At 42.4% G+C, this 27,474-nt stretch overlaps 1 protein-coding gene and 1 long non-coding RNA gene across 3 annotated transcripts in view; one reads left to right on the top strand and one right to left on the bottom strand.

Annotated features, from left to right (window-relative positions):
- Positions 1-5,312, top strand: part of LOC105097691 (uncharacterized) — a 708,424-nt gene extending 703,112 nt beyond the window's left edge. The window contains exons 9-12 of the long non-coding RNA XR_010378103.1: positions 499-671; positions 2,182-2,391; positions 4,455-4,553; positions 5,152-5,312. This is a non-coding gene — a long non-coding RNA (uncharacterized LOC105097691). The remainder of the gene's footprint in view (positions 1-498; positions 672-2,181; positions 2,392-4,454; positions 4,554-5,151) is intronic.
- GABRG2 (gamma-aminobutyric acid type A receptor subunit gamma2) overlaps positions 669-27,474 on the bottom strand; it is a 94,957-nt gene continuing 68,151 nt past the window's right edge. The window contains exons 7-10 of one of the 2 annotated variants that reach the window (XM_010990266.3): positions 11,918-12,070; positions 5,886-6,091; positions 3,859-3,882; positions 669-2,451 (exon numbers count right to left, since the gene is read on the bottom strand). In XM_010990266.3, coding sequence (XP_010988568.1) covers positions 2,176-2,451; positions 3,859-3,882; positions 5,886-6,091; positions 11,918-12,070 — 659 coding nt within the window. In that variant the 3' untranslated portion in view covers positions 669-2,175. The remainder of the gene's footprint in view (positions 2,452-3,858; positions 3,883-5,885; positions 6,092-11,917; positions 12,071-27,474) is intronic. The other variant, XM_010990267.3, reaches the window with a different exon arrangement.

Below are 27,474 nucleotides of genomic sequence, written 5' to 3'. Positions count from 1 at the left end.
CATGACACTATGGACTAGAATGCAGCATTTTTATTGTAAAAGTCCACATATTAGGCAGTTCCCTTTGTGAAAAGGTTTTCAAATACATAGACAAGGAGCAGCTGATAATTAAGAATTAGATTATATATAATGTGTATTCATATTGCCAATACTATGCACACATTGGAAAGCTAGTTTTGAGTGTCCCCATTACAGAATACATTTCAAGCTGACAATAATGTTTCTCGTCATTGAAAATTTGCCAACAACTCTCCCAAAGAGTCAACATGTAATATGTTAACAGTTCAAAAACAAGAAAATAATTAATTCTATTTACACGTGAGGTTATATACTAGAGCACGGATACAGAAAAGGTTTGTAAAATTGGCAGCTAAATGCGTCTCAGAATTCATCCAGATGACTTGATGGTGACTTTACATGATTTTATGTGAACGATGCCACTTTCTCTTCTTTTCTACGTTTGAGATTATCTATAGCTATGATTGAATTCTGACTTAGAGTAATGACGACCAAAAGGAAGAACCGACAAGAGGTGCTATTGTAGGAAAAATAAGAATTCATGAGGAGTCCATGAAAATGGAGCTCAACTCATCATGTATGAAGTCTGGGACGACCACCCCATGGATTACAGTATTGTTGAATGAGGACACAGTCATAAGCTTAACCTCCATGTAAGTCTTTCATTTTTCTTTCATTTTTTAAAATGTAAACTTCAGTACATTTTCTCAGAGCACAGAGGACTACGTTTGGAATACCAGTCAGGTACGAATCCTGCTTACGCCTGTCGTATGTCCTCAGGTGACATGGTGGATGGGTCAGAGAGCTGACTCATCTCCAAACCTGGAACGATAATACACAAACTCTAATTCTGCCCTAGTAGACTCGGTTCTGTACATAAACATAGGACTTAAATATTGTTCTAAAAGGAGCCTGGACCTTGCCTAAACTAAATGTTTGATAATGAACAAAAATAGCCAAAGTTCTTTGGGTCCTTCTGTTTACTTCTACAAGATCAAAGAGCACTGGATAATGCCTCTGTGAAAAGATGAACCACTGGTTCCAGACCAGCTCAGAGAGGGTCACCAGCGTGCACGAGGCCAATTCACCTCTAACCATATTTACTGAGCACCGACTATGTGCCAAGCACTGTGTAAGGTGCTGAGGACCCAAAGAGGGAATGACAGGGATTCTGCCCACAAGGCACTCACAATCACGAGAAGCAGGTCTTGAGATGGAGAATAAGTTCTCTTACGACCTATCACCCTAAAAGGAAGAAACAAGAGCAGCAAGCACATACAGTTACTTTAGACTCTATGAAATTGGGCATATTTTAAGGTAGCAAATGTCAGTTATTCAGTCTCTGTTTCCCATAAAGTGTTTTGATATGTCAGACAAGGAAAAAAAATAAGCCGTTTGAATCTTCATGCATGAGGGAGAAGGCAGAGAAAACTCCCCCTCCCATTCTAAACTCAAACCCTTATAATTACACTCATGGTTCTTCTACAGCCCAAAGACACAGAGAAGACAATACTTTATGATGTTAACTTTATTCCATTTGTTTCGGCTCTAAAGAGATGCATGCATTAAACTTGAAGCATTCTATGTTATTGAAATATTTACATCATTGTACATGTGATGTGGAGGAAAACTTTCTTGCTATCTTGGGATAGAGATGTAATAGATTTCTAGTTTAGGCTCTTATATTTAAAACAGGTTGTGATTTTTTTTCAAATGACGGACACATCCTAGTGTCACATCCTAGTAGGATCCAATTTACTACCACTTGACCCCAAATGAACATAGGATATGGTTTTAGACTTTTTGCATCTAATTGTATTTTGAATTAAGTAAATGTAAATAGTCATGGCTTTTACTTATTTCAAATTGCTATAGCTGAGAAGAAAAAAATTCTTGTTTGGTTTCAGTGTTCTTGCTCTAATTTCACTTTGCCTTGCAGGTTTGAGACACAGCGAACATTATAGTTCAGATTACACGTACCACAGGAGAGTTGGGCGCAAACAGTATGACATGAATACAGTTTACCAGGTTAGAACAGAGGAACAGATTCAGATCATTAGAAACCACGTGGGGGAGTATGTAAGTGGACTTAGAAAGGACATCTTCTCTCCAGGAGCTGTAGTGACTAAGACCCTTATCAGTAACGCCCAGACCTCTTCACAGGTAAAGGTAGGAGACCCAGTAAACCAGATTGAACAAGCAGAAGGCGGTGGGGAAGAAGATGCGTGCGTAGGAGTCCATTTTGGCGATCCGGATGTGTATCCTCCCGTGTCTCCAGGCTCCTGTTCGGCAGTCTTCAAAACAGCAGAAAAAGCTAGCGCAGTCCTTGCCGTCCAGACACTCGTACCCGTATTCCTCATCTCGCTCTTGTAGGTGCGTGGCATTGTTCATTTGAATGGTTGCCGATCGTGGGCGGATGTCAATGGTAGGGGCCTGCGATGAGGGCAGGGAGGGAGAGGGCTCAGAGTCAGTTACACCTGAGAAACCCCAGACGGTTTCGCCACAATGTCACCAGTGTGAATGATGAATCTGAAAATGAGTACTCAGGAAATTGCTATGACATCATGATCTACGATGGTAAAATTGAACTCAGGATAGCACAGTTGCAGATTTTAAACTGTGAGCTTAAGCAGTGCAGCTGAAAACAATACCACCAAGCTAACAGCTATAGCAAGAAGGTTGAACACCAAAAGAACTCAAAGTTTAAAGGTTTAAACCAAACAACTACATGGAATCTTATTCTAGTAAATATTAGATGTGAGGTTGGTTACATGAAGGCATTTGATGGTGTTGCATGTGAGTAGAACAGAGAAAGAAAAATGCGTCAATTTTGAAATCAAATTTTGGGTCATGCTTATCTATAGGCAAACAGTAAATCCCATTATGCTAAACAGCTGTATTAAGGGTCTTCAATAGAAAATGTTAAGATGTATATAACTATAGAAGTTTCCTGAGTTTATAGCACAATGGTATGTATGGCTTATGTTTTAAAGGAATATATTACTTTGTCTAACAGCCACCATCTAGAAGCTTCAGAATGTCAGCAGTATTTACCTACACGTGACTGAAAATTTAAAGGAAAACAACGTTACTACCTGTCAAACTCTCTTTAGCATTTAGTTAATTGGTACTAGTTTCTTCTCAAGTGCTAATCTAATCTTTGCCGCTGGACCAATTATAAAATTGCTAGAAAACTTAATTTAACGTTAATTTGGATGTGTTAGTTTTAGGATAATATAAATATTAAATCCTAGTGTCTCTGAATCAGCTGTGAGAATTCGGCGGGGGACAGAAATCTCACTGAGTAGTGCATGACAGCGCCAGAGGTCTCTGGGTCCTCCTGCAAGGGAGGGAGGAGTGTTTTCAAGCATTTCAAAGACAGTATTATTTCTATAGAACTGACGGGTAGGGTTCAGGCCAACAGAGATGATTACATTTACTTACTGAAAAGCGACCCAGTTTTGAACTAGGATTCACAGAGTTACATTTAGGTGTATGGTACCCCTGGTATGTGGTAGGCACAGCCAGTGAAAATGGCTTCCACGTTTCTCTGAGAAGAGAGGGTACGTTTTGACTCGGATGTTTAGAGAGGCCCTCTCTACTAATGCCATCTCCTCGAGCTTAGAGCTCTTCAGCCCCCTGTTAGGTCAAAACCTCTGAATTAACATAGGCTTTCTAAATCAACTCTAGAAACCTGCAGCTCTTTCCCCGTCTTAAACGTGTGCCCTCTAGTAGAATGCGTAGATGTCTGCTCATAAAAATAAATAAAACACCATGTAAGCGTTAATAGAGAAAGTCAGCAGTTGCATGCAGTGAATTTCCATTCCAAAAACATTATACCTTGAAGGAAAACATCCGAAGAAGCTTTGGGTTTGTAGACAGAGAAGAGAATTGCATTTTTTTTTTAATTAAAAGAAGAAAAAGAAAAAAAGAGAAAAAAAAGAGACAAAATAAGATAAATTAAAAATACATTTTGGAAACACAGCAAGTGAAATGAACCGAAATTATAAACACAGAAGGACAGTTCTGAGCTTCGAATAAAGTATATGCCCAAAGTAGGAAAATGAAATTTGGTGCTTGCTAGTGAAATCTTCAGTAAATTAGCTCACAATTATCTAACTGCAAAAGCCAGTGTTTTTCACTGTGAGGAAGCTGTCTATTGCCCATTGTCCCTGCACAGAAATACTGATTTCATTTTCTAATTACCAAGGAGGCCTGACTAGGAGAGACTTGCCACAAGGAACCCAGGGGCCTATTACGTGGGAAAAGGACATTTCAGCTTCTTATTCACAGCTTCGGATCTTGCCAGTTCTGATAAATCATGTAATTCACGTTAAAGAGGGAAATGCACGATGTTCTCAGGTAATTTCGTTTTTGCAGTTTCTTTAATCCTCTTTCTCCTCTTTTTTCCTTCTTCTGCCATCTTCATGACCCAGATTAAGGAATCCAAGTGCTCCCATCTTGGCCACAAAATCCAGTCTGCAGTGACAGCTGTTAGAGAGGGCCTGTCCTCACCGCCTCGCTCCTACTGGCAGGTAATAATGCTGAGTGTTACTGAAACCAGCTTTTGGGGGAGAGTGAAATGGCAAGTGCAGGAGGGGGAGAAAATAAAAAACAACACAATAAGAAAAATAAACTAAGGACAGAGCAAATGCAAAGGCAGAGAGAGGCGATACAGACAGAGAAAGGAAGGGCTACATCGAGCATAGGGAACATCTGCGAAATTAAAGGTAAGCATTTCTTTTTCTTAAATTAATATCAAGAGTAACGATGCTTCTTTCTCACCCTGCTACAACATCTTACATGCAAACGCGTGCGCTTTTGTATTGCTTCACCGGAGTCTCTGCAGAGGCACCAGGACGCAACCTAGAGTCAGCTCTCCAAAGCCCGCGGGTCAGACAGCTCGCCACTGGCCTGGTCCTCAGGCCCTTGGAGCAGAAGACCAGGACAGGCTGTGAATTCAGGGGCAGTGAACTCCTTTGCCCTATCTTGGAAGGCCTGGGGCCTCCTGTGAACCATATACTACTGTGTTTAAGTGGGTAAATGAGTAGAGCTGCCTTCTCTTTTCAACATCCATAATAAAGAACAATGGCTTCAGGCATTAATACTTGTGCTTCTTCATCTCCATTTAAGGTTTGGTGGCCCAGTGAAGTCATCCTACCTGTTTCCAAATCACTGACATCAATCCACGGTGGTAACTGCACAAATCAACAGCATCAACCATCATCCTCAACTCTAAATGAAAGGTACCGTGTAATGCTTTTTACACCTATTACCACATTTATTTCCTCAAAGCAGCCTCATAAGCTGTCTATTTTATATGTGAGAAAATGAAAACACAGGGAAGGTAAGTAACTTGCCCAAACAATAGATGAGCTATTTTTTTTTAAAGATACATTTTGAATATAAAACCAAGAGGAGTGCTAGGGTGGTAACACAAACACACATTAATTATTTGCAAAAGTGTAATGATCCTTGAAACTTTAAGAACCTTGTGGATTCCTAGTAGAAAGCCTTGGATGAAAAATTTAATATAAACCATCAATAATTTTAAAATATTATATAGTAAAGGGGCAGAAAGATGAACATCAATGAAACATAAAATAACAGCAACTAGCAGATAAATGCACTTCTCAGCCATGGTCACACTCGGGGGCAGGAGTCTGCCGCAGTGAACCAGGTCTCTCCCAAGGGACTGGCGACCAGAATGACTCCTCATGGCCCGGCCAAACTCGCACATTCTGTTTTCATCTTGGGGACCAAAGTAGTGCAGCTTAGCCTACTGCCACAGGCCAGACCAAAACAAAACCACAAGGGGGTCTTTCCGCATAGAAGTTTTAAAAGCCCCAGTGAGAAATGATACGTACAGGGTTTTTCTTCTTTTTGTCTTTGTCCTTGCTTGGCTTCCGGTTGCTGACGAAATAATGCAGGGTGCCGTACTCCACCAAAGCAGAGAAGACAAAGATGAAGCAGACAGACACAAAGAGGTCCATGGCTGTGACATAGGACACCTTGGGAAGTGACTTGCGGGCAATGGTGCTGAGGGTGGTCATGGTGAGGACGGTGGTGATACCTGGAGAAAGGCAGCAGGAGACAGACCACGTGAGCACCGCAGCAGGTGGGCAGCTGCGTCCCGAGGGGGGCTTGGCCTCAGTCTTGGGAAGGGAGGCACAGCGAGTCCATTCACTGTGTCCACAAGTAGGGCCCGCCTGCCTGCCATGTGTCATCTGCTGTGGCCAGTACTGAGTGTGTGCTGAGAAACGAGAGGGACGTGGTCCCCGCCCAGGTGTCCTGTATGTTTTAGTGACAGACATCATGCTCAAGTAAGCAAAGAAAAGTGTGACTGCACATGACCGAGCAGGGATGGTGAGAACCTAGTTCAACGGAAGACCTCTGTGAGGGGGTGGTATTTAAGGTAAAGCTTAAGCAGTTAGCAGAAATCAACTCTTTGACTGTAAGCACTGAATAAATTAAAGGGAGGTTCTGAGGCAGGGAACCCTTACTTGTTTTTTTTAAGGTTTAGAATACCTGGCATCTGGGGATGGGCCAGAGAATCAAGGTGATGCTGAGGAAACAAATCGTGCAGAGCATGCATGGGAGTTTGCATTTTATTCAGAGAGCAAGGAGAGTCTTAAGGGGTGAAATAGAGGATGTATTCTGGTGGATAAACTCTTTAAAGATTATACAATGAAAAGGGTACCTCAGAAGTAATATAATATTTACTGAAAACTTCCTCAGGCCAGGCACTCTGATAAGCACCCATGTGCACCTTCTCTTTGAATCTTTATAGCAGATATTTTCATTGTGATATTAGAGTAGAGGAAAAAGGCTAAAGGACCAGCTCCACGTCAGACAGTGAAGTGGCAGAAGGATTTGAATACAAAAATTACATGTTTGATTTCAAAAGGCTTCTATACATTGGGCACCAGTGCCCAAGCAAATCAGTCCTCTTCAATAATTGTTTAATAAAAGGGAACAAAGTTAAGATAACCTACATGTATCAACTGGGGAAGCATCAGGGGCTTGCCTTCTGTAACAGCTGTGTTATTTGTAATAAAGGCAACACGGATTCAGTATTTGAATAGGTTGTAGCTCCAGCCCTAGGGACTTAAGTCACCCCAACAGTCTGTTTCAGTTTCTGCATCTGTTGGACCATCTCTTTGAAGGCCCAACCATTTCTTATCATGAGTGGATGCAACTTTCTGTACTGCATAAGTGGCCTTCCCAAGCCTTGACCATTTGTAGTCTGTGACTTTCGTTTCTGGTGGAGGCAGGGGAGAGGGGAAGTTTCCATCACCTAATGCTGTGCATTAATTCTGACTGTTCCTGGGACCAAGAGACCTCCAGGAGACAGCATCCCTGCCTCAAGGGGCAGTGCTGGGAAACGCCAAAGGAATCAGACCCAGGAGACTTGAGGAGCAAGGGGGGAGGAAGCAGCAGAGCAGAGGAACTGTAGCATACAGCAAAAGAGAAATGAGATTGTCTTTTCTCTAAGATGTGGGTTATTGGTATAGACTGCCTAAAAGGTAGTTGAGTGGAACCAAAACGCTCTTGAAGAAGGGTTAAGCAAAGATTAGCATTGACCTCTCTCTTCCTAATCTCTTGGGTTTTTTGCCAGAGCCATTTTTGAGGGGTTTACAATATGTTTTCAAAAACAACGTGGCTCTTGGGGGTTATTACATCCTAGCTTAATATCAAGTTTCCGCAGTGTACTTGTGTCATGAAATTCCAGAGAAGGGAAAGAGAAGTTTTGGTAGAAAGAACTCCACAGAACAAAATAGCTTTTAATAAAGACCCTCCTTAAGGGAACTGGTTATAAAGGCCATTACCCCTTTCCTAGTCTGTTGTGAGTGCTTATGGGGCAATCCATCTCCCTGTCCAGGCTGTAAACTTTGTGACAATAAACAAGACATCTACTTTGATGTCCACTGTAACCCCACAGTGAGGCTTGTGCTAGGACTCAATCAGTGTCTGCTGGATGAGTAAATAAAACAGTCTAAGAATAGCGTATATATGAAAGAACAAGGGGACTCAACCTACACTTGAGAATAGAAATCCATACTGATGACTTGGGGGAGACAGTTTTAACTGCACATAATGGTAGGTAACATTCAAGAATCTCCTCCTTTGGCAAGGTACTATGTCAAGCACTTACATAATTATTCTTTCTGTGCTCAGTTTTTTTTTTCACCTGCAAAATAAGGATAACAGTGCTTTTTCCTCTTTATGAGGATTTTGTGGAATAAACTAGTAAGTGACAGAGACGAAATACAAGCCTAGGAAATCTGACTGTTTGTTTGTTGTTGGGGGGAGGTAATTAGGTTCGTTTATTTATTTACATGGAGGTACTGGGGATTGAACCCAGGATCCCGTGCGTGCTGTGGCTGTGCTCTACCACTGAGCTCTGCCCTCCCCCAAGAAGTCTGACTGTAAATGCAGTGCGGCGAAGCACACTGTTCTATTTTCTGTCTGTGAAGTGGTCCGGCGTATACAGGATGGACCACCACCCACGTGGGAGCTACCGTAGATTCCTGACTTGAGGGATGGCGTGGGGCTCCGGGTCTTCCATGTTGTGATGGAAACAGAGGAGTGGTCAAGTTCTCAACGACAAAGTGCAGATGGTGGTGACTGGGGGAAACTTCACAGGGCTCCTGTGAAGATGAAATTAAATAATGCACGCAGTGTGGCCATTCCTAGTAAAGTCTCGATAGATGTAAGGTATCACTATCATTTATTTTCGAGAAGAAAGATCTCAAACTAAAAGAAGTTTCACTTAGGCTGTCTATGCGTTAATTCCTGCAGAAGCTCTCAACTGCGCCTGATCACAGCGGCTATTTCTGGGGGTGGATCTCACACCTAAGCTGGAACTCTGACCTTTACGTTCTTGACCTATGAGAAGTGAGGACGGCAGTATCCACAGAAGACACCACAGAGAAGTTCACTTAAGCAAAGCTGGCATGTCTGACATGTGAGTTCAACATTGGGAAGTCATTATTATTCTACCTGGAAGTTCATCACAGCCATGTAAAAAGAATCTTGAAATATTGCTTCACGGTGGGAGGGTACAGCTCAAGTGGTAGAGCATATGCTTAGCACGCAGGAGGCCGTGGGCTCAAGCCCCAGGACCTCGTCTGTAAATAAATAAACCTCGTTACCCTCCCCCCAAAAAAAACTCAAAAAAAAAAAAAAAGATAATCTCTTTAAAAAGAAAAAAAAATACTGCTTTATAATATTTTCAGGTCTGCTTGGAGGAACAGAGGAGTGGTCGTTTTAGCTGATTTACCAACTGACAAGATAGCCTGATATGATTTTTAAGTCCAGTTTTGCTAGGCAAAGAAATGAGACTTCGCTTACCTGAGACAGATGAAAAATAGCGGTAGCTGTTTTCAGTTCCCCCAGACTGGGCCTGAAGTAAGCTCTGCAGGCATGTGACCTTACCTCGTATTGCGTGGGTGAAAAATACCAATCGGCATTTTCCTTGTTGCAGCCACTGTCCCCACCCCCTGGCTAAACCTCACCAGCTACCACCTGTGTACCAAACTGCGTTCACGACATTCAAGTGTTACAGGCTGCACACTGATCCTTGTTCACGCTGTGGTGACCTAAGCTTAGAAGGTGGCCAGTCTCTGCGCCAGGTAGGTGTGCTTATCTCACTCATCAGACAGCTGGGCTCTGACTGTTCTATGGCAAGAAACTTAAAGTCCACAGGTATTTGATGTCATCTGGTTTAACTCTTGGTTATAAACACTGGAAAAGGCAATTGGACTCAATGAAATCCGGGTCAGTGTTCTTCAACGTGATCTCGTGTTAGAATCACCTAGGGAATTTTCTTTTTTTAAATCCTGACACCCAGGTCGTGCCTCTCAACACATCAATTAAGCATCTCTTGGGGTTTGAGCTGTACTTTTAAGGGCCTCCTAGTGATTTAAATGTGCAGTGAAATTTAGGAAGCACCGATCCAGAGACGTGAGACAGCAAAGCTGAACTAGAGAAACAGGCTCAGCCCAGCGCCCCTCCGTTTCCCACAAGTGGCCTTCAACAGGGCCTCACACCCAGAACAAATCTGGGTCGCATCAGCTGGGGGGGCTGTGTGACCTTGTGAATGTCATTCAACCTTGCAGCAGCACCTCTGCCTCCTGCTCTAAAAAATGTGACAATCGTTTTTATCATCATCACAACTTCTGCGTGCAGTTGTTGTGAAGAGGGACCCTGCTGAAGGTGCGTGACGCACAATGAATGAGCAACAATTAGGAGCAGCACCTACCTGCTCCGTGTTCAGGGGCTTGGTTCCTCATTCCTCAGTTCACTCACCTTGACCTCTTGTCCCACCACAGTCTTTTGCCAGTGAGCACTCACTGAATGAGGGGCGGAAATGAGCTACTAGAGCGGCCTCAAGAGGGATTTGACCAGCAGGAATCTAGACTTCAAAGGAAGAGACTGATTTGAAATCTTTTCCCTAAAATATTTTTAGGGTGGGTAGATTGGGACGCATCAGTGCATAAGCGCACGCATGACTTGGATCATCATCGAGGTGCGCAGCTATATGCCAGGCGCTAGACTGGGAATAAAAGAGACATTTACATGGTGTCGGACGTAAGAAGCAGATAGATAAGCATGTAATGCAATGTATTCTACTCACAGTGACAGGTAACAGTCCCAGAGTAATAGACTCGGCACATTTTGGGCTTGTTTTTCGCGTGTGGCATGAGACAAAGTATTATAACTGTTACATAGGACCTGTGACACAAAGTACTGCATGTAACAGGAAAAATCAAAATAAATTTTGAAACAGATGGGAGACTAAATTAGGTTTGGAGGAGGACAAATATGCAAATGATGTCTTTCTTTTCCCCAGTAATCATTTCTGCCCTCAGTTTTAATAACCTGGTAGAGATTATTTTGTCAGGAAATGACTATTAACTGCTAACATTTCTGAGGCCCTAATATGTTTTGTGCACTGTGCATGGAAAACCTTACTTAACCTAATAAAACCCCACAGTTAGGTACAGGAAGTGATACATGCTTTACAGGTGAGTACAATGTGATTTAGACTGACTGAAGGGCATTTCTGAGGCCATACCACCTGTGTGGGTTGAAATCTAGGTTTGCTGGACTTCAGAACCCAAGCTCCTAACTATTTTGCATGATACTGCCTCTCTAGCAAAGAGCAAGCAAGAGACGTGGCTCTAGTTTTCACTCAGTGAAAGTGGAGAGTGGCTTTATAAATAATAGTAACTGCAAATAATCTTAAACACTGGGGGTGGGGGGGGTTCCCAAAGCTTCACAGGTGATTATGTTTTCCCCCAAATAATCTTTAAAGAGCTAATTACTGTGTATGTACATCTTCAAATGTCATAATAATTATGCATGTTGGAATTAATTAATAGCCAGTGGCATGCTAGTAAATGTGTAACAATTGATTCTACGGGGAAGAAAGGCACCCTTGATTTTCAGTTTCTGCCTATTTCCATGGTGTTAATATTTTCACCTTGGTTGATTTCAAGCTACCAATGTGGCATCACTGAACTTAGCGTTGAAAAAGGTTTAAACACAATCAGCTCTCATGAGCTGGTGTAAGCAGCTCTAGTGTTCAACTGCCTAGAGACCAAGGCAAAAAGTATACTGAAAAGAAGTTGTTTTTTCTTTCCCTAGTTAATTTAAATTTATTTTAAAACTTACTAAAGAAAGCCTATGGAGGTCATTTAGAAAAACTGAGCTAGGAAACTTTAAACACTGTTTTTGTCTTTTTAATATGCCAGTTTTCTTTAAAATTAAATGAATGGCGTTTCTATTTGATGGCTGACAGAATTAAAAGCAAATCAGTTTAGAAAGGGGAGTAAAGATTACTGATATTGGATACTTACCGTGGGACACTACAACACAAAGGACCGTGTCTCACCTAAAGAAGTTCTGGCTGGAACAGCATCCTTATTGATCCAGAAAGACACCCAGGAGAGGACGACAATGAGTGTGCAGGGGATATAGGTCTGGATGGTGAAGTATCCCATTCTTCTGCTCAGGTCAAAATAGACGGTCATGACCACATAATCTCCTGGAACAGAACAAAGACAGACCATGAAAACCTTCAACAAAACCAGAAAGCATTGTAAATAAGCATATATACAACTCCCACGTGCACTGGCAAGTTTTAACCCACTTGCAACTAAAAACAAAAAAACAACAACAAGCAACCGCCCAGACTACCGAATTCTGATCCTTTTACAAACAATGTGACTACTAGATGGAAGGAAACATTTTTGAACAGATTGCTCATATTTTCTTCTTTCGGGTGACATTTGACAGCACCTCCCCTGCATGCTTAATACACACAATGTGAAACGTTGTGCTTGGTGGAGAGGCAGGGTGTGCTTCTACACTGTGCCCCTTGCCTGTGGTGAATCCTAAGGTTTGTAACAATTTCCTCTTGTTCTCAAGACCTTTTTCCAGACAAACCAAGGAGGCATATCGTGGTTCTTGACACTAATACATGACTCTTCTACTCAGTTTATAACCAAATCCCTGTGCTGCCACACACATTTCTCATGTTTTCATTGAATTATGTGATTTTCCTTCATGGCAGTTACTTCAATTTGTAATTTATCATTCGGTTGTGTGGTTATTTTTGTAACATCTGTCTCACCTGTTAGGCTTCATCTGCATGAGTCCACACACTGTGCCTCCTGTAGCCCACCATTGCACCCCCGGTGCTTAAGCTTACTTCCAAACCGGCATTAACATTTGTTGAATAAATGCTTACGTGAATGAATACATTTATATATTTAAATATAGAGAAAACAACAAAGAAAAAGAAAACCCAAGAGGTTGTATTCTAGAACATCTGGATTAAAAAGGAGTTTATGTAAGTAATCCAGAGAGTAATCAAAGAATTCAAGAATAACCATATAGCTATGGAAGAGAACAGTTTAATGTGTCATACTTCCAAGTCTCTGATTTGTTAAGATCATGATGTATGGATGGTTTTTAAAATTCCCTGGCCTTCATTTTAGATGATTGCAAGTGAAATTTTAATTTTTGAAGTTAGAAAATACACTATGAAGACATATCCCAGTTACTATGGATGTACGTTTCTTTGTAGTACTGTTAGAGAACGTCAGTTTCAAAGACTGTGTCTGCTCTCCTAAAGTCAGATGAAACACAAGACCACTTTTCCATTGTTGCCTCTTTTTTCTTTACCAAAGGTGTGATTTGTCCTAAAATGCATGGGCAATGAAATCCAAATCATGTGTTTTAGTTGAATTACTTGGCTTCATGTCTGTGTTTCTCCACTTACTTAGAGGATTTAGGTCTGAGTTGAAAAGGTCCTTTAGAAGCCTCAGGTGGAGAAGGTTGACTTCGCTGGGGGAGTTATTACCACCCAGTCCACTTCTCCCTTCTCACTCTGAAGCTTCACTCCACAACCTTCTGAGCTGCTGCGACAGAAAACCTGCCACTGGGAACTCTTCCAGGGAGTAAGGACTCTCCCCAAACCCTGCAGTGTTTCCTAAGTGGAGTCATGACCACCTCCTAGCACTGCCCTTGGGCGGACTGATGTGCTATTACTCGTGTGCGTCAGGCCTGCTTAAGAGTGACCCGGACACTAATCAGGGAATTAAGCTCCCAGTGGAGCATCAGTTCCATCTCAGAAAGCAGTAATTAGCAATTATTTAGCAATTATCCTTGAAAAGGTACACGAAGGAATTTTCTTATTGATGATCATTAGATTTTGATTATTTCCCTGAGATTACACTTCTCTGTGTTGGTTTATCTGGATTTAAGCTATTTCAAGTGAAGTCACAGCATTTCAGAAATTAGTTTGGTCTCTGCTTTTGTTCTAATTGAGAAGATGATAGACTCAGGCTGCGATTGAGGAATAAAGCCATGTAATTGGAGATGATCGCTATTAGTGTCTGTCTATGTCTTTCCCGTTCCTTTGATCACAGTACCAGAGGCAAGGGAAGAAGGGTTTTCTTTTTAAATAATCATATTCAGGAGCACTTTTTTCTCCCTGTTTTCCGAGTCCTTGAGAATTCTCTGCATATTTTAAACGTGGGTTTAAGTGAAACTTTAAGAATTATAATATCTTAAACAACCCTGGACAATTTCAGTAGCTCCCTTTTACTGTTTATCATCTAAGTGAATGGGAACCTGCACGTTGGCATTAATGATGTGACTCTTTTAAAGGTGAACTTTAATTTTGCCTCAAGTTGACAGATAATTCTCTCATTTCAATTCTCTCCTTCCCTTTAGGTCAGAATCTAAACTTCCACAGCCCATTTATCTGTCAGTTTCTACTTTAAGGAAATAGCATCTGACCATCTTTCATCTTTGCCAGCAAATCCACAGCTTTTCTATCACTAGATTATGGATTCAGACTTGGGAACAGGCCATTTAAAAGCAAAGCAGCTTCACAGTGACAGCCTGGTGCCTGTCTTATCTCTGAGGCCACATCACTTTTTGTATTTCTAAAAACTCTTGGGCTGAGGAGCCTATAAAAATCAAATCCCCTGAAAGTGCCACATCAGTGATTTCCCCAAAGCCCGAAAGGTCTAAATGCCAACCGAGTCAAAGGGGGTTATTTCAGCCACTTCAGGTTTATTCTCTCTACTGATTCATCCTCACACACAATATTTAAAGTCATAGCGTTTCATAAAGTAGTTTCCCTGTTTTTGCCCTAATTTAGATGTAATATGCACAAGCAATGATTGAGGACAGACGATGTATATAATTTGAATAACACCCATTAATCCATTCCTTGTTTTTTGTGAGATTTGCATGTCTAGTTTTAGGAAGAGACCACTAACATCAGTGAGTAATGAACTTCAGTTGCTATTGTTTTAGTTGTGAGGTTAACCATTTGAAAGCTTTAAAATTCAGATGTGCTGGAGTGTTTAGGCTCGTATTTTCATACATGAAATTACCTCCTCTTAAAAGTTTAAAGATTCTACGGACATCTTCCCCTCCATTGAATGCCCGCAATTTAAAAACAAAAACAAAAAAAACAGCTATTCTCTAGTTACGTGCACACACTGGGCTGAATGGCGTGCATATATTATCCTTAAACTTCCTAAACGCTTTGTCAGGATGGTCAGAAAACTAAGCCTTCACTGTGTCCCTGTCCCAGGATTCCTACGCCACTTCAGTATAGCTGAAGAGAGTACACAGCATTCTAGTAGGGTAACTTTGAGGCGTAATTAGTGTTAATATACTCTACATTTCTTTCTCTAGTCTCTTTTTTATTGCCAACAAATAATTTTAATGATTGTTATGCCCAGAGTACTATGTTAGGTAACGTGGAGATTAAGACCTATGGAATCTCACACTTGATTTATATATATATACATACACATATCTTTACTTTTTTAGGGGGGGTAATTCAGTTTATTTATTTATTTATTTTTGGAGGATGGACTGGGGATTGAACCCAGGACCTTGTGCACGTTAAGCATGGGCTCTACCACTTGAGCTGTACCCTCCCCCTGATTTTGTATTAAATGGATTAAATGAGAACTAGATTATTTTGTCTCTTGCTACAACTCAGAGACAGAGAGATGTGTTGAGACCAGGCAGTAGATCTAGCTTTATCACTCCTCGTTGAACCCTTGAACCTGAGGCATAATTCCATGAGGCTGGTTTGACTACAGGCAGAAAGGTGAGTTGACTGGTTGCATCTTCATTTGGGGAAAGGTTTTTCTGAAATTAGATCTATACCTCACCTGATACACAATAATAAATTTAAGATGTACTGAAGATCCAAATTTAAGCATGATTATAAATACTATGTAAGGAAAAAATATGAAAATATCTTCATATTCTTAGTGTGGAAAAGGCTTTGTCAAGCACAGTACTAAACTCAAAAGGCAGAAAGGGAAGAAAAATTACAGGTTTGCCATGTAAAACACAGAACTTCAGTATTATAATTCTCCTTTAAATACGTTTAAAAGGCAAAAAACACTGCACTTGAATAAAATTTTTCCAAAATAAATAAGAAATCAAAAGCTAAGATCACTCATATGTAAATAATTTCCATTAATTTTTGAGAAAATAGACCCACATGTTTAACTAGGCTGAAAAAAATGAGCAATTCACAGATACTAAATATAGGAAAAGATTCTCAACTTCAGTAGTGATTGATGAAATGCCAAGTTTCACTTTTAGTGCATCATAGTGGGAAAAAATACCCCAGTCATTTCCAGTTCTGACCAAAAGTGGACAAAGAGCAGAGCTGCATACTCTGGGTAGGGGTCTGTGCCGGTGTAAGCTAGAAGGTAATCTGGAAGTCCATAAAATATTTTTCACTTCTAGGTATTTGGAATAAACACTGCAGGAAAAAATGGGTTTTAAATTTGCCTTTTGATTGGCACTAAGTTTTCTCGAGGTTTACTGTGTGCTCAAAAGTATGAGTCGAATCCCAGTCCCAAATCTTAATGGTGCCTAGAGCGCTGTGGGGGGCAACGACTTCCACATTGCAATCAGTGGCTGACTTCTGTGCACGCCATCCCCAGGTGTCTCTGTACTCATCACCTGCCCACCACTCCCAGAGCTGGCCTAGGCTCTCATTAATTCTTCTGTAATTACATTCACCATCTTTCCTGCAACTAGGTCCTGTGAGGTCAAGGGAGAGCCAAACAGCTAAACTGTAATCCTTGCCATCAGGGAGCCCTCAGACTAGGAAAGATCTATGAGCAGAGCATCAGTACTCAGTGGCACGAGGACGGCAAGAAAACATACACAGGCTGGGGAGGGTGTAGCTCAGAGGTAGAGTGCCTGCCTAGCGTGCACAAGGTCCGGGGTTCAATCCCCAGTGCCGCCATTAAACATAAACCTAATTACATCCCCCGCCACAACAACAACAAAAGAAACCATATGCAGGCTGATTTATCTTACACATCCTGATGGGATGAAATTTCTGACAGGCACATTTCTGAAAGTTCTGTGTAAGTAATGTCAGTCTTCACAAGCCTTCAAGAGGTCCATGCTCCTCTTCACAGAAAGTCCTGACTCGTCAGCACGACATGCAGGCCTGTCTATAATTTGAATTTAATCTAGGTCTCTCTCCCTTTCATTATTCCCTTCGTGTTCTCCAAGCCTTAGACAAAGTAAATTTTATCTTTCCATTTCACACGTCTATGATTTTTCTGTCTGTTCTTCCCGGCATATCTCTCCCAGATTCCAGTTTATCTCCTCAATCCTTTCCCTCATTCCCACCTTCCAGTGCCTCCTCCCCACCCCCATGCACACACATGCTCTGCTGAGTGATAGCCATCTTAAGTAAAATTTAAGACTAAGTTCAATTTTAAAATCCTCTCAGTGATGAAACCACACATTTCGAGTGCTTAATAGCTACTTAGGGCTAGTGAGTACTGTAATAGCACAGATCATAAAAGTTACTTCATTATAGAAGCTCAGTTGGACAGTGCTGGTCGAAACTAATCTCTTCTAGAATGCATTTCTGCTCATGCCGTTCCCTTCAAGTTTTCTTAGTATAAAATCCATCCTGCTCCGCATAGGATTCTAGTCCATTTTGCCCAGATCCACGGTGAATTATCACAGCACCATTTATTATCTCCCCATTTTATGCCCACCCAACCTGATTTACCTTCTGCTCTCCTAAGGGGTGTGTACGTTCATTCTTTGGTTCTCATTTGCCACTTTTTGCCTGCAGCTTCTGGGATACTCTTCATACCTCTGACACTGTCACACACATACACACACCTCCAAACCCTTCCACTGATGCCCACTGGTAGCAGGACACATTAACTGTCTTTAACTTGCGCTGTCGGATTTCATATGGTCTCTTCCCTGACTCCTCTCCCACTTTATCTTAAACAGTATTTCCTTACACCCCAGCTGGGGCTCTTGCAGTCCCTTAGCTGTCCCCTGCGACCTCTCACCTTGGGGTCTGTTCACATGCTGATTCACTCAGCTCACACTCCAACATCCTCATCTCTACTTAACTGCATTCTTTCTTCAGATGCCAGTCACTTTATCCCATCATCAGAGAAGCCCTTATGCTGTCAGAAGTCCCCAGTAAGCTCTCACAGCACCAGATGACTGTCACAGAGCTGACCCTAGTTGAAGGTGTATGGTCGGTGTGAATAGTGAATCGCACTCTGGGTCCACGAGCGCCACGAGGGGAGCAGCCGTCCCTATTTAGTCACTGTTCTAGTCTCAGCAGCTGGTACAGTGCCTGGTACACAGAAGGAATCGGATACTTATTTGTTAAATGAATAAGTGCTTTAGCTCAGATGGCCATGAAACAATCCTGGGTGAACTACTCAAAGCATTTAAGACCAAGGCAGAGCTCAAGATGCACTTTTAAAACATTAAGCTTTACTCTAGAGATTATTGCTCTGGCTATACTGTTACAGCATACCTTGCTTTACCCAGTCCCCAGTGATGTGAAGATAAGGTCACAGTGAGCTGTTAGCAATCTTAAGTCCTTGCCAAGAAGAAGAAAATAAAAGGAAACTCATCAGCTACATCAGAGTGGCTGCATGATGCTTATTAAGAATCGACTGGTGATGTGATCCAGATGCAGTTAGGGAGAGAAGAGGACACGGGGGCTTGGCTCTGGAAACAGCCATGACAGTCTTCCACGTAAAGTCAGACAGGTGTTTTCATTTCAGACCGTCACCGTTATTTTTTCATGTGCTGTTTGTTCAAGCTCATATGGTGATGAAAAGGAACAAAACAGCAGTTTTGCTGGGGAAAACAGATGAAAAATAAAAAGCGTAGTTTAAAAAAAATTTTTTTTCTGGCCTAAATCCATCTTTTCAAGACTACCTCTGCCTTCTCCACTGAGGAAAGGAAGCACAGAGTTGTGGTGAGGAACAGGGACCGCTGCACACTAGAATGCCTGGAAGCCAAGGAAGAGTCCAGAACTCCTGCACGGGTGGCTTGTTGGGGCTGAGCTGTTAGAAGGTGGGGAGTGAGGGAAGCAGGGAAGGGGCAGTGGGAAAAAGCTAAGCATGGAGTTGCTTCAGCCTAAGGATAAGAGCTTCCAGAAGGTTCTGGAACAAACTACACCACAGGGTTAGTCCCTCCTTGAGAGAAGAGCAGCTGCCATTTGTACTCCTAGGGCTGAGGTGGGGCGGTCTTAATCTCCTAGATCACATGGCTCTGTTTTGGTTGAAGGCAGTTCTCCAAGAAGGGGACAGTGGGGGGCTGTTAACAGCCAACCTTTGCAGCACCTGGGGGATGGACACACCAGCTCAGAAAAGGTGATAGGAAGGAGGAGAGGACACCAAAAGTGTCTGTGGTGTCAGACTGGGTTCAAAATTTCTAGTCCTGCCACTCATTGGTTATATGATTTGGGGCGTCTTAACTGAGTCTCAACTTCCTTATCTGTAAAGTGGGGATGATAAGAGAATGTACCTCATAGAGTTATCATGAACATAACAAGAGTTCATATACACAATGTGCTTGGTATAATTCCTGGCACATTGTAATAATAATTTACGTTAATGGGCCTTTTACTAAGTGGTGCAATCTGTGCAATACGGTTAACACCAGTCTGGCTCAAACAAGCATAGAAGAAATGTTTACTAAACATTTAAATTAAATTTAAATTAAATTAAACTTAGGGTCCTAGAACCTATCCATCTCAACTAGTACTATCCTCCTAAAGGTTAAATAATTGAGACCCACTGAAGACGGATATTTCATTCAAGGACACAGAGCTACCTAGTGACAGGTGGTGGAAAACAGGCATTTATTGTAAATATAAATATTTATATTGTAAGTATAAATGGAAACAAATGCTCTGATACACAGCTACTTACTGGATGGACCTAACAATCAGTCTCTTGTGTCTCTTCTCCTTGTGTTGAGCTCTCCTGAGTCAAGCCATGGACCAATTTTTAGAGGTTAATCTAGAGCTTTCTCTTGCTTAGTCTCTACTAGAAGTATTCAGTTGGAGCCAGCTAGTTAAGCAAGTACGTAGTCTCGAACACCCAACTCTCCTTTGAGTTAACACCAAAGACCAGATCTGCATGAGATAGACTAAGAACCCCAACTGTGACTGCACGGTTACCCTCTAAACCCATGCTGCCAACAAGGAAGATGGCATTTAAACTCTGTTGAATTTACTAATGAACCTCACAAATGGTTCTAAAGTCAGAAGACAAAGAGAGAAATGTCATTAATGAGTATAACTCAAAACCCAGAAAGCTCTCCTGGAGAAATAAGCATGTTAGCAAAAGTACTTATTTTTTTCCCCGCTCTTTCAATGGGTCTGGCATAGCTTTGCCTTTGAAGCCAGACATGATTAATCTAACCCAGTCCCTGACATTTTCTTAGGAAAAAAGACTCCACAGAGGTTGAGAAATCTTATGTTATCAGAATACCAAGCTTTCTAAAAAGGCTTTGAAACCAGCTGGAAAAAGAACATCCAAATTCAGGCAACTGCAGGCGATGGCTGCAAAAGGTCAAATCACAAAATGTTCCCCAAGATGTCAGATCACTCCTGGGGATACTCTGCAAAGTTGTCAGCTTAAAAACTTGACCTCACTTGTTCTTTGCTCTGTGCCCAAGCACTCCATTTTAAAGAGTTTTGTTTGTTTGCTTGCTTGTTTTTCTCCTTCCTGCTGAAGTTCTGTCACCCAGGATGTTTTGCATTTTGTGATATTCAAGTAATTTTTAAAATGTCTGTCAAAAGTCATGACTAACATTAAAAAAAAAATTGTAAATTATATCTACTACATAAAGTTGGTTCTAAAAAGGCTCAACATCTCTGAATCATGAAACTTTATCTTTTGGTGGAAAAAGGACCGGATTCAAAGTCAGTAAACTGGGGGTCTGCTTCTTGCCTGGCTGTGATCTTGCTGTGTGACCTTGGTTAAATCCCTTCTCCTTTCTGGTTCTCTTTTTGTCTTCTTTACAAAATGGAACTCAATTAGATAGTAGATGTTGTGGAAACCCTATGCCAAATATTAAATATTATTTTAATATTTAAAAATTATTATTAGTGATGTTATTTAACTCTGCATTTTTGAAATATATACGTCCACAGTTCACCGTGGGAGTTTTCCAATGTATAAAAAATGAAGAACGAGACATTTGACCTCTCAAAAAAAAAAAATAGCTCTTTCTTAGGGGGACAGTCATTCACTCCATAACCCTGAGCAGGGAACTTAACCTCTCTGGTCTCAGTTTCCCCCCATGGGAGAATGGAGATGATCGTCACCCTTACATCACAGAGCTGTGATGCAGATGCGGGGGAACGACTCCTGTAGCATGTTTGTAACAGAGACTGAGCCACAGTGGGTGCTTAACAAGTGTTCCTGAAGGTTATTACCATTATTCCTTTCATCTTAAAATGTTTATATAACTCTTATGACCTTGGGAATTTAGCTATGTAGAAGTGCATTTGTTGTGATTTATATTTACGATATAAATATTTACAATATAAATATCTGTTCTGATTTATATTTTCAATAAATGCCTATTTTTCACCACCTGTCAGGTAGTCAAAAGCTTAATCTCATTCCTTTCTCCTCCGATTTTCAACCTAAAGATTCCATGGCTCTACACCTGACCTCTTCTTTTGCACTGTAATGGCCGCTGGGGTAGAAGACAAGAGAGGGGAAGAACCCACTTTCTTCCTTCCTGTGACAAGGCTCCATCACAGACATAGAAGCATGGGGAGGCCCCAGCACGGCCATGATGTGAGTGGCCTCCCCAGCAGAGGGCGCAGGCCTTGTGCACTCGGTGGCGCTCTGTGCAGACTCCTGCGGCCACACCTCAGGGCCGGTGAGACGGCACCTGTCCTGCCTCTCCTCCACTGGTGGCACGACCGCCTCCTTCTGTCCATCAAAACATGCTTGTTGTTGACTTGATTGTGTAATAAAGGAAAAGATTGTGAAAACGGAAGGAAAGTAGGCAACCACACCTGTTTTCGATTACATTTAGGATTCAGACCTCAGGGCTGCCGTGGTTTTCGTTTTATAGGGCAAAGAATGGATGCTACGAGCATCAACATGTCTGCCACGTGCAGTGTTGTGTCTCCTTCGGTTTACAAAGGATGCTCCAAATCAGGGGGCCAATGCCCAGCATCTGTGTCCACAGGGAAGATGAAGATTTTGTTTTTGAGCAAAACGGGCCCCCGGGAGCACGTGCTCTGAGAGAAGGATCGTGTGAATTATGGCACATGGTCTGTGCTTTCTGTCTGACGTCTGCTGTGGCAGGATGGATGCAGGAGATTACCACAAGCCCTCCAAATCCATGTTTGTTCAATTCGGCACCTGCTTTATTATTGCGGATGGTATTCCGTGCCTAACCAGCCTCAAGAACAATGGGGTAATGCTCTGCTCACCAAAACTCAAACTGTCTTCAGCCTCATTAGACAGGGAGTTTTTAACGCTTTCATTGCTGAATTAGAATTTGGACATGATCCTACAGTGTCAGAGGTAAAACAGAGTTTAGCGATCAAGCCAGTTCCTTCGCTTTACAGAAAATGCGGCTCTGAGGCGTACAGGGGCTTGCCAGAGGTTCAGGGCTCACACCACGGAGCCTGCACCAAGAGCCAGATCTCTCAGTTTACCCCTGAGCACTTTTTTGTTTTCATTAAAGAACCACACTATGAGTTGTAAAACTCAACTATAGTTTAATGCATTAAAAATTTAATTAGATTTTTTTCTCCTCCTTTCCTATGCTTGAGTTCCTGAAAAAACTTCAGAGTTAACCAATCCTTGCTATGGAGTAACTGCTTTTATGATTTGCAAAAAATAAGGAGGAAAAAAAGTACCCTTTAATTTGAGAGAGTTGTTTGCTAAGCACTATGGTTCACTCCACATTGAGGCAACAGCCCTTCAGGCAGCCAATCATGAGAGGTTTTTCAAGGAGGATGTGATGTCAGCACTAATGAAATGATAGCCTACTTGGAATCTGATGTTTAAAAGGTGAGAAAACGGAAGTCCCTTTCCTCCCCTCTGTAGCCTTCCCTGCAGGGAGGAAAATCTCACTCTTTCTTTTCAAGCAGTTTATACAGGCTGTGCACTCTGTGGAATTTTGTTGCATTAATGTATAGTTCCTCTGCCCCAAGAAATTCTGTAACAACACACAGAATTAGGTGGCATGGCAGTAGTAATGAGAAACTTCTCTAAAAACTGGTTCCCAAGCACAGAACAGTACAGAGTTGCAAAGAGCTGCTCTCAGTTAGACACGGGTCTCTCTGACCTTTTCTAAGGTGGGGAAGATCTCTTGTTGATGTTTAAAGATTTGTGTTTTGCAAAAACAGAACATTCCTCTCTTTCCTTCTTTGCCACGTGTCAGCTTTAGTGGACAATTTGTAATCTACCCCAGTGTCAAATTCATCAAGCTTCTGTGTAGTTCCTCTTTTGTAGAAGAGACAAAAAAAAATGTGTTGTAACAAACATTCCCCATGTTCCCTCATAGTTCTCCTATACAGTCTGGCCATTGTTCTTGTTAGAAAAAACCCTGATAAATAAAGAGTAGACTATAAATTAAAGCCCCTTTATATTCCTAGTTCTAAAATCATTCCTTTAAACCACTATCACTTTCGAGTAAGTAAAAAAATGTACTAATAGGAAAAAAGACAGCATAAATGGTTAGACTATTTAGCATACTTAGAACGAGAAGCAGTCTCAAGCATCATCCAGTCCAGCTGTAACTGAAGCTCAGAGACTTAAAATCACACATCTCAGGGCACACAGTTAGTAGCGGATCTAAAATACACAATTTCAGTAGCTTGATTCTCAGTCTGAAGTTTTCTGATAGTGACTTTCCACTAAAAGCATGTGCCAGTTTGGGGGTGCATGACACTGAAGTAACACAGTAACGAAAACCATAGAAATATGAGGAATTTGCAGTTTTAGGTATCAACTTGTTCAGTTCTTTCATCTTAGAAGCCCCCCAGCCTTCCTCCTAGGGCACTGGGGGCTCTCAGTCCCTCCTCTGTCGTGGGACACCCTGTGTCGCACAGCCGAAGAGGGGCAGGGGGTAGAGGGAGGCGGTTGGCTTTGGGGAGAATTAATTCTCTGCCTGCGGAGAGTCAGGCTTGGAGCAAGGCTGTTCTGCAAGAGCTGCTGTCTCCTCCCCATACGTCATGAGAAGGGAAGTCAGGGCAGTTCCTAGCATTGCTCCTTGAAGAGCTGCGGCAGGCTGTGGTGGAAAACAAACCCAGACAAGGGAAGGGAGGCCAACACACAGTCTCACCACACCGAGTCAGCCTTCCTCCAGGGAGAGACCAACAGTGTCTGTCTGCCTCCAGGAGTGAAAGGACGCCACTTGCTGACAGCAGTTTGAATGACCCAGATGAGAATCTGAGCTGTCATCAGTCTACCTCCTCACTGTGCCTCAGCCAGGGCAGAGAGCTCGGGAGAGCTCAGCAGAAGAGATACCTGGCGCGGCGTGGAGCCATGTTCTCTAATCCCCAGGGAAGGAAGGGCATTCAGGAAGTCGGACCAGCAGTTGTAAGAAAACGGTTTTCCATTTTTCTGCTTAATTCTGAGGATCTAAACAGAGGCACGGTAAAGACTGAAATTATGTCTCCCGTTTTCCATTTCTCTGGTCTTCTCTTGATGCCCTCTGTCCCGTGTGACCGAAGATCTCCCTTCCACCTGCCGCCTAACTCCACACAGGGCCTCTGTCTGACGTGCTTTCCCTGAGCAACGCCGTCCTCCACTCGTGTATGCGGTGAAAACAGTGTGGGCTTTGGGGTCAAACGTGGATCCGCACCCTGATTCTAGCTCTTACTACATATATAACTTTAGGCAAGTTATTTAACCCTTTGGAACATATTTTTATCATATTTACATGCTGTGTGTCATGTTCCCTTCCTTCTGGCTGATCTGGTAGAAAGAAGACGTGATAAACAGAGTGTCTTTCCTAGGAGCAGTGCGTTTTATAGGGGATTCCTGCCGACACAATGCTTTAACTCAGTGGACAAGACTTTTAATATTGGGACTTGTGGTGTCATGCCACCTGTGTGTCTAGAATCATATCCAGAGCCACCAAAGCCACACACTGAAAAGACTGTGTGATACACCATGAAGGCCAAACCTCAGTATTCTTCCAGTCTGGGGACGTGATCCAATCCAGTGGTTGGATTACATGATGAATGGAGACACTGCCAAATCTGTGATCTTATAGAAAGCTTGGGTTTATTCACAAACTCGAAAGCAGACCATACAGGTGATCAGAGAGCAAGGATACACTAAAACACCACAGTAAGAACCTAGAATAATCTGAAATTTTTTAGCCTAGTTTTAATTTGGGGGGGGGGGGTAAAATCCCCAAATTACCCCAAATGTCAAAGGTATAGGCAATAGTGAAGAGAGAGTTTTCATGCCAAAATAAATAACATTCATATTACAAATACATAGGTTTTTCAGTGTATGATTTGATGACTTTGCTTAAAAAAAAAAAAAATCCTTAACATGAATCCAGGAGCTCCAGGCAATCCTGGTCTCTTAATCTCCACTACTTATGTGTCTGTACTTACGACTTTTTTTTCTGTTATTGTTTCAGAGTGCCACTGTTGAATTCTAATGAGGTAGATTTGCAGGGGTAATTATATCTGGAAATTACAATTACATCTCGAATTTTGGAACTGTGAATATAAAAATGTTCAGGAAGATCAGTTACTCCTGGGAATTAAATAGATTTATAGCAGCCAGTGTTTACTGATCACCTGCTGTAAGCCACTCCCAGTGGTAAGAGCTAAAGACACAAGGGGAAACAAAGAAGTCCCAGCTCAAAACGTGCTCCTCGTGTGCTTCCGGTGAACAGGCAGTTGGTAGCACTCTCACCAGTGCCACGGCGGAGGAGCATAAAGGAAGAGGGTCGCAAATGTTCTCAGAGGTGGCTTCATCTCAAGTGAGTGATGAAGGACAGATGGCAGTTGTCCAGTGGAGAACACAGGAGGAACATTCCACACAGGGGGAGAGGGAAGTGCAGATTCCCTCAGGCCTGGGAGAGGCTGACGTATCTGGGAAACCACAGCACTGATTGTGACTGTGGTGTAGAGTTTAAGGATTGGGCGAAGGAGAAGGTGGGTATTGAGTTTCACGGATGTCATGCTACGGAAGTTGAAATTAGCCCTGAGAGCAATGTGAAGCATCCCCTAGGCTTCTGCCTCCCTTATCAGGCCAACTAGGAGATGCCCAGATGACATCTGCCTTTGTTTCAGCTTTATTTCAAGGTGTCAGGTGGAGAATCACGCTTGGTATAATCCTGTCCTCCGCCAGCAGAGGTTACGAGTGAATCAGCGCACTAGTCTAAGACAGTGACTCTCCAGGCCTTTCCGGTCCTCAGGGATCAGCTGGGGTCGGGGGCTACATTGCACACCAGGAAAACCTCTGATTCGCCAAAAAGCCCTTCCTCATTCTTAGGGTGAAGTGCACCGCAGGGAAGACTGAGGTGCAGACCACTCCTCGCCAGCCATGTCCTCCACAGCCACGTCAGCACTAGCTCCCTCCAGTCTGCCGCGTCTCATCTCAACACGCCCAGGTCTCTTCCCCCTAATTACCTGAGGACTTAGCTCCCGGCTCACTGTCATACTCTGACATCCCTGACACAAAGTCTCAGGTTTCAGCCACTGTGTGATCTCCACAGAACTCTCTCCCGTGAGCTCCCTGAATTCCTCTAGTCTGGTGATGCAGCGATACTGATCCCAACACTGCTTCATCCACCCACTTGTGCGACATGCGCAACACCTCTTTCTAAAACACTAAGAACTGCAGCTTTTCCATAATCTCTGTTTTATGAATCTTGCTGTGTGACTAACACCTCTTACTTGTTTCTGTTAACTCCCTCTGGTATTCTGGTCTCCAAAATCTTTTGACCCAACCGGGACCTTTAATCCATGTTTTCTCGTAGCATTTTTACTCCCCCTCTCCCATCAGTGTTGTCTCTCCTTACTCTGTGTAATTTCTTTGATTGATTGTTACACTCTTCTTTTTTTAATCTGTTTATATATAGAGAGGCTAACATTTGTAAATCTCAAGCTCCCAAATGTACCCCTTCCCACCCCACTTCCCCATTAACCATAAGGTTGTTTACTGTGTCTGCGAGTTACAGCCACTCCCTTTCCCCCTTCTCCAGTCTACTCCCGCTCATCAGATCCCCTGACAAAACCACCACCCTGGCTGACCCAGGTTTCCTTGCTCGATGCCCTGTCCCAGCCAAAGTGTCCTTCCTGCTATTTCCTAGACAGGCACCCTTTTGTCCTAGTAACTTCACAGTAATTATCAGGTAGTGTCGAGAAACCTGGGAATCCTAACTCTCCAAAAATGGGTACTGGACCCCAACAAACCTTACATATCAGGCCTTAAAGTAGAGCTGCTCATACATCTGTACTGAGGCTTTGCCACCCACAATGAGTCCTTGTCGCCCACAGTGTTGGTGAGAAATGGCTTAGTCACTTTGGACATCATTGATTATTTTATAGCTTCCTAACTTCAAATGATCTGTGAAAAACAGACGCTAACAACAGAA

This window comes from Camelus dromedarius, chromosome 27, assembly GCF_036321535.1.
Source record: "Camelus dromedarius isolate mCamDro1 chromosome 27, mCamDro1.pat, whole genome shotgun sequence".
In the NCBI taxonomy this organism is placed as follows: domain Eukaryota; kingdom Metazoa; phylum Chordata; class Mammalia; order Artiodactyla; family Camelidae; genus Camelus; species Camelus dromedarius.
Note: the sequence above shows the minus strand (reverse complement) of the source record. Positions and strands in the feature narration are given on the sequence as shown.